The sequence below is a fragment of the Vespula pensylvanica genome, chromosome 2, assembly GCF_014466175.1.
Source record: "Vespula pensylvanica isolate Volc-1 chromosome 2, ASM1446617v1, whole genome shotgun sequence".
In the NCBI taxonomy this organism is placed as follows: domain Eukaryota; kingdom Metazoa; phylum Arthropoda; class Insecta; order Hymenoptera; family Vespidae; genus Vespula; species Vespula pensylvanica.
This window is the reverse complement of record NC_057686.1, coordinates 11,099,525-11,110,635: the sequence shown is the minus strand read 5'-3', so window position 1 is coordinate 11,110,635 and position 11,111 is coordinate 11,099,525. Positions and strand designations below refer to the sequence as shown.

At 30.9% G+C, this 11,111-nt stretch overlaps 3 protein-coding genes across 9 annotated transcripts; all 3 read right to left on the bottom strand.

Annotated features, from left to right (window-relative positions):
* Positions 1-159: 159 nt before the first annotated feature.
* LOC122637639 (E3 ubiquitin-protein ligase MARCHF8) lies at positions 160-2,950 on the bottom strand. 7 transcript variants are annotated; one of them, XM_043829901.1, is made up of 6 exons: positions 2,822-2,950; positions 1,674-1,970; positions 1,492-1,583; positions 1,235-1,415; positions 853-1,118; positions 160-735 (listed from the first exon to the last, which is right to left on the bottom strand). In XM_043829901.1, exons 2-6 carry the CDS (start codon positions 1,788-1,790, stop codon positions 474-476), a joined length of 918 nt encoding a protein of 305 aa, XP_043685836.1. In that variant the 5' UTR covers positions 1,791-1,970; positions 2,822-2,950; the 3' UTR covers positions 160-473. The 7 variants fall into 7 exon arrangements, with proteins under 7 accessions (XP_043685836.1, XP_043685842.1, XP_043685840.1 ...); XM_043829907.1 differs by having other exon boundaries at positions 2,835-2,918; XM_043829905.1 differs by lacking the exon at positions 2,822-2,950 and adding an exon at positions 2,445-2,815.
* Positions 2,951-3,566: 616 nt separating this feature from the next.
* Positions 3,567-4,926, bottom strand: LOC122637509 (E3 ubiquitin-protein ligase RNF4-like). Its single transcript, XM_043829684.1, has 3 exons — positions 4,895-4,926; positions 4,219-4,450; positions 3,567-4,085 (listed from the first exon to the last, which is right to left on the bottom strand). The coding sequence occupies exons 2-3, from the start codon at positions 4,431-4,433 to the stop codon at positions 3,677-3,679; spliced, it is 624 nt and encodes a 207-aa protein (XP_043685619.1). The 5' UTR covers positions 4,434-4,450; positions 4,895-4,926; the 3' UTR covers positions 3,567-3,676.
* Positions 4,927-5,520: 594 nt separating this feature from the next.
* On the bottom strand, positions 5,521-8,884 carry LOC122637964 (putative uncharacterized protein DDB_G0282133). The gene is made up of 4 exons (XM_043830516.1): positions 8,677-8,884; positions 8,384-8,496; positions 8,020-8,208; positions 5,521-7,950 (listed from the first exon to the last, which is right to left on the bottom strand). Exons 2-4 carry the CDS (start codon positions 8,484-8,486, stop codon positions 5,705-5,707), a joined length of 2,538 nt encoding a protein of 845 aa, XP_043686451.1. The 5' UTR covers positions 8,487-8,496; positions 8,677-8,884; the 3' UTR covers positions 5,521-5,704.
* Positions 8,885-11,111: the final 2,227 nt, after the last annotated feature.

Genomic DNA, 11,111 nt, shown 5'->3' with positions numbered 1-11,111 from the left:
TTATCGCTTTTATATATGCAACATATAATTATATAATATATAATTAATTCTATAGAACATTTTGAATAAATAATTTATAATATATATATATATATATATATATATATAATTAATTATTTATGTATCAAAATTTTGAAAAAGGAGATAAGAGCAATCATATTGTTTAAATATGGTAAAGTTTATTTAATAACATCACAGATACAATAATTATGTACACAATTGTCTGAGAAAAATGTCAGCATTTTAACCGAGCACTTTCAGCTATCCCATTCTCATTGTAAGCACTGAAGTACTAAGTTCCAAATAAAGGTGCTTCACAGGGGCGGATACTTGACAGTTTCGAAAAGGGAATTTCAATTTTCGAAATTGTAATATGTATATTCTAAAATCACCACTTCACCCGTTCATTTATATGTAAATTAAACTTTGCCAATTACATTCATGTAGTTAGCAATCGTTTCATTTTCAGTTTATTATAGATTGTCTTCGGAAGAAGACAATTTATCAAAGACATAAAGTTTTAATTGGGCGTCATGCCTCTGTGAAGGCGCAACACATTCTGGTTTTACCATCTGTGAGGCACATGGAGGATCTATAGTACAGGGCAATAGGGTACGATTGAGCTCTGGCATAGAGGCAGTTGGATCCTTTAGAGGCAATGACATTTCTCTTAAAGAGTCTGTAGGTGAGGGAGGAAGCACCACTTTCTCCGGAGCATTTTGAATAAATATCACTCTATGTGGTAAAGAAATAGATATTAATTTTTTGGTAATACAAATTTAATCTTGACATAATTAGTATCAAATTTTGTTAAATAAATAATTCGCAGATAAAGTACTAATAAAAATGTACCTGTTAAATGCTCGCCATTTCCTGCATAATGTAATGTATGCTTTGCATTGAATATACATAAAAACTAAACCTCCAGTAGAACCTATTACAACAACAATTAATTTAGTCCAAAAGGACCAGTCTACAAATCCACGGCGAGCCTCCTCCACTGAACGTTCGACAAGTACGTATAAGGACCAAGCTACACAAAGTGCAGCTATTGCATGGAAAGCCACTGCACACCATAATTTACGTACCTCCAAAGTAGACATTTCTAATTTTTCCCACTGAAAATATAGATTAAAAGATATAAATTAAAAATAAGACGATTGTAATAATTCACTTATTTATTTAATGATAGATTAAATATATTGCTGTAATATATCAGTTTTAAATTTGCTACCTCATAAAATGGTTTTGTTTTAGCATGCATGATAAATGTGAATTTACATAATTCACAAGTACGTGTATCTGATGCTTTTATCCATTGTTGAAGACATGCCTGATGTACATAACGTAAGCTACCACTGCAATAACATGGTGCTAACAATGGAGCACCTTCTTCACCCTCACAATGACAGATTCTGTATAAAATAATATATTATTAATATTTATATGTATAAGTAGGAAGGAAAAATAATTATAATATGATATACCTACCGACAAATATCATGATTGCTCGAAGACAGTGTGCTTACAGATGAATGGCAATGCTCTGGTATGATTGTGACAACTGTGGTATATGCTGATTCCTAAAATGAAAATAATATATATAAAACATCTATAATGCGATATATATCTTTCACCGTTATTACTTATACTTTTTATAAAGATTATTATACCCGTGGAGTCCATTCTGGTAGTCCTTCTCCTCCAGCAGGACTATTATTTGTGGAAGGACCGAGAGATAGAGGTGGTTGCCAGTCAGGCGGATTAACATTGATCTGATGAACCGGCATCACTCTCTAATCTCGATAAGTTGTGATCAGTGAAAAAAGACTTTTATTTGATACATCCTTTTGAGCGTTTCTTTGCACCCTTTGTGTAACGTCATGATGAAATATATTCCAAGAAATCAGCAGTATCAAACAATGTTGTTTGTATCTTTACGTACTTAATTGTAATATGTGGAAACCAACCTAAAATCATATTTTATTTTAATATTACCACTTGTAGATAAATTATAAAAACATTGTAGTAATCTTTAGACTTTAATCAGAGAATGAACGGTTATGATTAACACATTGCATTCCACGCTATTTTTCACTTCAGAAATCTTTGGTATGATGTAAATATAATAGGACAACCTATTATTATATCTCATTTGTTTATATAATGTACAATCAGCAGTTGATATGATGGTCTAATAATGATTTACCCGACGTCAAAAAATCACAATATTAAATAACCACCATCTTACGAGATAATTAATATGTTCGTTTCAACAACAAACGCGAACATCGATCACTATCATAATCTCTTCTTAACTTTATCTGTATCACGATATATCGAGAAATTTATGCGTTATACAAACAAATTTTAATTATTATACGGTAATATTATCAAGCACGCAAATCTAACATTTCTTTAAAGATAATACTGCGAAGATATACTCGTTATATGCAATATCACAGCAAAAAGAAAACACAGCACTGGCGTCACATACATCTTTTCATTCCTTCGTCTACCGTTACGAAAATAGTAATTTTTTATTATATATAACGATCGGACGAGAAGTCGAATTTCCAAATCACTAAATTTTTGTTTGTTATATGTGTTACTATAAACGAACGGATTGATGGTTTTTGTTATGGTCAAATGTCGACAAAGACGAAGATGGACTCGAGCGATTTTGACACTTCGTCCCAAGTCAATGACACAGCGTAGAGGGTACTTGATTTCGATGCAATGGATTAATTAACGTTCTCCAGTTAAAATTGTTTTATTAGAAATGATTTGTTTATATACATGTATATTTATCACCGTTCACCTTTTGAACGTACTTCTACAGCCGCGTCAACGTTTAACGTAAAACCGAATACCGACTTCATGGCAAATTGCTATTTTTTCTCTTTGACAAAGTATATACTTCATTTTTCTCTTGCACTGTTTAATACAAAAGTAGGCGTGGCTTAAATAGAATTAACCAATCCAATTCGTCGAGTCAAATCGAACGTTAAATACACCAATGAATGATTTGCACTTTAAATTTAGAGATCTTTACGCGCGTAATACAAGTTTCGAAATCAAATATTCGACGCATGCAGTATACTCCTTATAAATTAGAAAGAAAAAATAGAAGGATAAATATTTTTCTTCACATTTATTAGTATACGACAAGTATTTTCATGGTATTATATAAAACCAGTACAATAATTATTTTTCCATTAAATGTTATTGAATACATTATTTGATATTAAATAGCATTTATTATTACTTTATGGTCATCAATTTAAAAAAAAAAAAAAAAAAAAAAAAAAAAAAAATAAATTTATCTCAATTATAGCGTAATAACGAGGAATTAAATACTTATAAATTGTCAATGTCATATAATTTTTAATGGTTTTTTAATTACAAAAAAAAAAATGTCAAATAACTTATATTTTGGTAAGATATATTGTATATGTGTGCTTATTTAAAAATATTAGGAAAACTATTCTTCTGTCTATTTAATTCTTTCAACACTATAATCAAGAAAAAGGAATCATATAGAAAAATCATCATACTACAAAATATAATGAGAGAAAAATCAAAGTATAATTAAATTCTTCAATGCAATTATCAAACTTTATCTTCGTTCTCGTGTTAAATAATGTGATTAGCTCTTTAATAATTATTAATATAATTAAAAGTAAAGCCTTGTACATGATTTTTGAGTGATTCTTGACTGGCATGTAGGGCATTTTTTTTTCTCACGAATCACTTTTTTCAAACATTCTTCGCAAAATATATGCCCGCAACTTGTTGTTGTAGGCTTGCGTTTGGATTGTAACTCTTCAAGACATATAGCACAAACTAATGCTGTAGGTGCAATATTACTAGAATCATTAATGCACCAAGGACCACTGTGCTTGGGTGAAGAAGTATCATCTAAATCAATTATTTCATTTGGTTCTTCAATTACAGATCTTGTATCAGCACGAGTTCTACTTCTGCTGGAAACTCTGATTCTTGTTCTTCTACCATTGGTTCTATTCCTCCTTTTATTTGTATTTCTAGATGTAGTGATTGCTATGGCTGTGCCTATAGTATCTCTAATGAAATAAGATATTAATAATAGTAAAATAAAATTTCGCGTAATTATTTATATAACTAATATCTACGAATATATATATATTGTTGTAATATTCATAAATATCTTATCATACAGGAACAATAAATGCTAACAAAACAGTTGAAACTAACGTGGTTGTTTCTTCTTGTTGCAGGTTTGAATTATATTGTGCTCTGGTTATTGAACCATACGAATTAGGAAGATCTTCAGAAGTATTGCTACAAGTTTGTGAAGATCTATTTAAATACGATTCATCTGTCAAATCGATGATATCAATAGTTGGTGATATAGATCGAGATGACATTTTATTTTTCCTCGTCGATGCCATTGTAAAAATATGTATTTCTGAAAAAAAATATATATTATGAAATTATATTACATTATTCGATAATGAAAGTTATATATATATATATAGATATACGATAAAACAATATAAAATATATATAAGACGTTACTCGTTAGTACGAGTTATAACGGTTCAATTGTTAATATTAAAGTTATCTACGTGGATAATAAATTCTAACCCTTTATCAAGATTGAGCACTTATTAAAATCAATTTAATGATAGTTACTCTTTTGTTTAATGAAGGTAAACAAAATACAAAAGTTAATCTATTAAAAGATGTTCTTTCAGAACATAATATATTAAAATATGTTAACAATAAAAAATATACATCATATTTGATATTTATTATAAGTTTGTCGCAAAAAAAAATATTTTTAAATGTATTATTTCACTACTTTCGATCGGCAATATCACAACCGTAAATTCAAAAATTAGTTTCTTACCAAGAAACAGTTGAACGACCAAATCGGATGTATCATATAATCAAGAAATGGAAAGTACATAGAAAGCCGAAGGATGTTAAATATTTTTATACTTTTCTACAATTGAAATTACATCAACGTTATTTTTAATAAATTTATTATTATTATTATTATTATTTACCTTTATTATTATTATGATTTAAATTTAGATAATTATTTTTAAATTTATAATTTATATGAATTGCAATTTTGAAATTATTCGTGAAGTTGGTATACTAAAATGATACTACATTTCCGCTTCAGTCGTACGTTATACCAATAGAGGATCTCTTCTTATATTTTTTGATCTATGATCTTTCTAGGTATTTCATTTTGAATCGTAAGAACGAAATGTAATGAAACGTTAAATTCATTCTTGATGTTACGAAGAATATTCGATATATTTATAATAACACACGGTTTCCCAAACTTTTAATAATAATTTCATTTAAAATAATTCATTAAAATAATAATTCAATTTAAAAATCAATAGCCTAGGAAACAGATAAATCCTTCTTCAAATAATTATTTGCATTTATGATATATCGAATGTAATATTACGTAAAATATGTAATGTAAATTATCATTAAATGTTTTATTGATATTTGCAATTGAATACTTTATTAATCACAAAATTACTTAACCACTATAAACGTATAAGAAAAATGAATGTTAAAGATATAACAACTAAATAACAATGCTTAGAAATTTGCAATATAGAATAATACAATATGTCATACAAATCATATTATGTAATTAGAATTATTCTTAATATAATAATAATAAAATAATTTATTCCTCGAGTAATGATTTATTTAACGTTTCTGGATCATATGGTATATTTCTAACATTACCAGGAAGTATCATGGGCACTACTTTAATGCGGAACTCATAAGGAAGAAAATCATAACAAAAATTATAAAAATCATTACGTGTACGAATGATACCTAAATTTGCCATTTTTTTCATTAAAGTATTCAAAATAGTTTCGTAGTTTTTGTATTTCTTAGCCTTTGTAATAACGGATACGATGTTAGATAGTTCTTGCACAAATTTTTCAGACTGCACTCTTGTTAATAATTTGCATTTTGGTTCCATTATTTTCCAAAGAAAACGATAAAGACGATCGGTAACCCAATATTTTGGACGTGGAAGTTTCGGTCTTTTATATATTTCTCCATTTACTATATAAGCTTTATTAACTTTATCTTTTGCCGAGTGTGTTTGTGTTTCTCCCATTCTGAGTTTTTCTATTTTTTCTATTATTTGCTTTTTCTTTAATTGTGGGGTCTTTGTTTTGGTAAGATGCACATTAATTGCTTTATTAATAATTGTTTTCTGCTTTTTATTCAATCTTGCCTTGATTTCTTCGTCTTCTTTGGTATTACTCAAAAATAGAGAATGTTTTGATTGTTTCGCTTTGGTTGGAGAAATCAACTTGGAATTTGTAACTGTAAAGTATTCACTAATTTTTTTCTGCTGACCAGTATTAATTGAATCTGATATTTCATGATTACGTTGATCTACATAATGTTCATTATCATTTTGTTTATTATTACCAGTAACAGCATCTATTGTGGTTTTATTTAAACTAAGTGCTTTCATATATGAATCTTTTGTTTGTATTTTGTTGTTATTTTTTAAAACATTTTCTTCATTTGACTCAGAAATATTATGAATACTTGTATTCTTAGATCTAGACATCTTTTTTAATGTTGTACTTTCACTTGCATCCGTTATTACATTTGCTGTATGTACTGAATCATTACCACTATTTATTGCATGTATTTGATTTCCTGGAAAAGCATCTATTGCAGTATGTTCCATATTAATTGAATTATGATCTGTGAAATTTCTACTATATATGCTATTGTTTATATTGTTTGGCTCGGACGATATTTTAAACGAAATTCTTTTATTTTCAAAATCATTGATTTCTCTAGATTTAGAAGTAGGTAAATTCATTGAATTTTTTGATGCTATGCTGGTAGATGCTTGAAATTCATTATTTTCATTATTAATTGTGGTTATCGAATTTCTTTTATCCATATTTTCATGTTCTGAGGCGTGAATTGTTTTTTTTATATTAGAATTATTTATCTCTTGATTGATACTATTCTCCATTCCACTCTTATTTGGAGTATCTACATGTCTTACATTTGCTAACGTTGTTTCTTTGTTATTGATAGTTTCGTGATTTTCAATTTTTTCATTATTTGTAATAGAATCATTAACTTTTTTAGAGGAAGTGCTAGCATACATAGTTAAATTTGTATCTTTTTCCATTACAGAAGATTCTTTTTGCTTTATAGAGGCATTTGTAGATACATTTTTAGGTAAAGTTTCATGCGTGTTATTAGATTGAAATTCTAAATGAATATTTTCATTAGTACTATTTAAAAGACTAAAGCTTGAATCACTACGATTCAAATAAATGAGATTATCATCGTGTTTTGAAGTTACTGAATTTATGATAGCATTTTCGAATGGAATTGTTTTTGAAGATGTTTCTAATCCATTTTTTTTCGTTGATGTGTCAGAAACAATTTCTTTTGATGTGTAATCTTTTTCGATTGATTTAGCAAAGGAACTTTTAGATATTAATTCAGTTCTTCCTGTTTTATTATGTAAATCTTCACTTGATTTAAGTAGATTTTCAAATGCATTTTCACTTTTTTCTTTATATCTTTTTCTAAAAACATTTGGTTTTGATTTTAAGATTTTGTCTGTGGTGTGACTTTGATCAATACTAGTTACAGTACTATCATTACTCTCTTTATTCATATGTTTCTGTGCAGAATCCGATTTTTGTAGTGATTTTTTACTAGTGGATTCATTATTTGTAGGCTTTGTAGTAGAATTTATTTTCTCTGATATAGAAGATTCCGAATTTTTCGAATCGTTTAAAGCTTTTAAAAAGGCATTACTTTTACTTCTTTTTGATTTACTACGTATTTTAATTTTTCTTTTTTGCAATGGTACATCATTTTCATTTTCATCCGTATCAGATGTAATCATGTTTTTCAATGGAACTGTTTCTACAAAAGGATTAAAGTTAAAATAATATAGTGACATTATTTCATTTCCTTATTTTATTTATATTTTACCTCGTTTTAGTAAATCATCTGTAACTTCAGAATCTGATGATTCTAACATTTTCCACCATTCATAATTTGTATTAGATGATTGCATTTGTGAATCAGAATCTAAATATTTACTTGTTTCATTTATTGCATTGTATTTCGTCAAGTGCGAATTAACATTGTTTGTCAAGTTATTCCACCAAAAAGGTTCTTCTAAAAAAGAAGAAAATTTAAATAATTATAATCAAACAACGATTTCAGATAAAATGTTAACAAAAATGAACTTGCATCTTAATGATAGTATGTAAATAGTAAACAGTAGTAAATAGAAGAAGAGCATTACATATTTTATTAAATGTATATACAAATAAAAGTAAACAGTATTTACCCTCTTCAAGTATTTCTGAATTCGGATCCAGAAAGCCAGATCCTGCGCTAGATCGATGACTGTATCTAGACGTGCGTTTATTGATACTTTTTCTCTTAGCCATAATTTTTGAACTTAATAAAAAAATTATTATTAGATATTAATATTATATTGTTATAAACATATATCATGCATACTTGATGTAAATAATATGATAGGTTATGTTTAGTTCTTGAAATAAGAAATTTCAATTAAAATCTTTTACACGGTAATTTTATTATAGATATATTTGAATTATTCAATAAATTTCTTACCATATATTTCCTTATTATAAATATTAATAGAAAAATATTACTTTTAGCACTGTTTTTCTTTTTATTGCTTTTTCAATGAAAAAACCTTTTTATATACGTTTTAATATTGCCATCTAGTGGTAAAAATAAAAAGTTCCTTCGATGTTCTTTTTCATGTATCATCATACGATAACTGATCAACACATCAAAAGAATTGAAACATTTGACTCGTTGAATTTCTGTTTCTTTTGTAAGATAGCGACACTAGTTAACGTCTAAAAAATTGTTTTTTTTCTTTTTTTTTAAAAGTAAATCATTGTACGAATCGAAAAAAAAATGAAACAACGCAAAAGTATTTACATAGAAAACGTAAAAAGAATAAAAAATAATAACGACGATATTTTTACGAAAGTTACATTTTAACAGAATTTCGAAGATCAATTAGTATCGAGTACTTTTAACGTGAAGGAATATAACTCGGTAGAAAAAGTTGTAATTTGGTAGAATCACTTCCGAAATAGATAGATTTCAAGATGCGTCTCGAGATTAAGCATTTGAAACAGAGATCGATCCAAGAAAGATTGCAACGGAGTTTTCTCTCCGCGATCGAAGAAATACAAAGTCTCGCGACGAGTTGAATCTTAACGAGGATGGAACATCGAACTTCCCGTGTGTCGCGACGTGGGCTGCAATTTCGCAATCCATCCGGTACACGTTTCATGGAAGGGTGTTGAATGAAGCAGTGCGAAGATAAGATAAAGAGACGATAAAAAGTAGGTGGAGGAAGAGAAGAAGAAGAAGAAGAAGAAGAAGAAGAAGAAGAAGAAGAAGAAGAAGAAGAAGAAGAAGAAGAAGAAGAAGAAGAAGAAGAAGAAGACGAAAAAGAAGAAGAAGAGAAAAGAAATGGGAGACATAGGAGGGCAGAAGAAGAGAAGAAGGTCGAAGGAGATCCTCAGTCCACAGAAAGGCTCTATTTGGCCATGGAAATCGGTAAAGGAGGTCAGCGTATGCAAATAACAGGGTCGTGAGGGTTGCCAGAGCCAGGAGGGTCCCATGGGTCAACGGACAGGAGGGTATAGCCTCGCCGTGCAGCCCTCTCTTGTCTCTATCGCCTTCAGCTCACTCCCACTCACTTACCCTCTTTCTCGCTTTCTCTCCCTTGCCTCGTCCCACTACTTCTCTCCGCCTCTCCCTCTCCCTCTCTTTCTCTCTTTCTTTCTTTCTCACTCTTTATCTTTTTCTCTCTCGCTCATCTACAACACTCGCTCCGTCCTCCTTTCCATCATTTCCTCTTCGTCTTTTTCCCACTCTCGTCTCTCTCTCTCTCTCTCTCTCTTTTTCTCTTTCTCTCTCTCTTTCTCCCTCTTTCTACTCGTTCCCTCTATCATTTCTCCTTTCCCCGTTACTCCCTCGGCGCTTCCACGAGTTCTCGCAGCAGCAACCGTTACGGCCCCATATATTTCCACGGTTGGCGGTGGTGGTGGCGGTGGCTGCAGCAGAGTCACGTCTATGGACATAAAGGTGGCTCTACTACGCCTCTCGTACCCGACGTTCGCCTACGCCCGTGGAAATATTCGATTTTTACGATACGAAACGCGAAGCAGGGGCTTCAGCACGCACACCAAAGGGCCCTCTCTCTCTCTCTCTCCCTCTCTCTCTCTTTCTCTCCCGCTCTTATACGCCCGCCAACCTCCGTGTCGCGTCCTGCACACTTTTTCGATTCACCGATTTCAACTTTTCCGTTCCTCTTCTCTCTCTTTTGCTCTCTTTTCTTGTACTACGTTCGAGGAACGTCGACTTTTGAGCTCGTAAAATTCGAATTTTACGAAGCATCTACTTACGACTTATGACGTGAACATTCATACGGTTTAGCTTTCAGTTCGACAAAGAATCATTCATCTCTTTTATGATAATTATTCGAACAATGTACGAAGTTGCGTTTTCTTCTTTGCTTTTCTTTATCTTATCTTTGTTTTTTGTTTTCGTTTTCACGAGAGAGTGAGAGAGAGAGAGAGAGAGAGAGAGAGAGAGAGAGAGAGAGAGAGAGAGAGATGGGGTCCGTGGAAGCAGAATTACGAATTAGAGATCGAAATGCTCGTACTCGGCTCCCTTTTCCCAACACAGTGGGAAGCGGGAAAGCTTGAGCATGTCCCGTGCTGACTAATCCGCTGAGTGTTAATTAAAATAAAGGCTCGCGGCGCGTATGCGGGCGCGCAGAAATTAGCGTCTGGCTTTTTGTAGAATGGACGCGTGTGGTGAGAGGAAGAGAGAAAGAGAGAGACAGAGAGACAGAGAGAGAGAGAGAGAGAGAGAGAGAGAGAGAGAGAGAGAGAGAGAGAGAGAGAGAGAGGAGTGGACGAACAACCAGATGTTCACCCTTTTGTTAGCGGCTTTCCACGAAGCATCGCACTCGCATTTTTGTACGCTCTCGTTGGTTACTTAAACGAGACACTCTC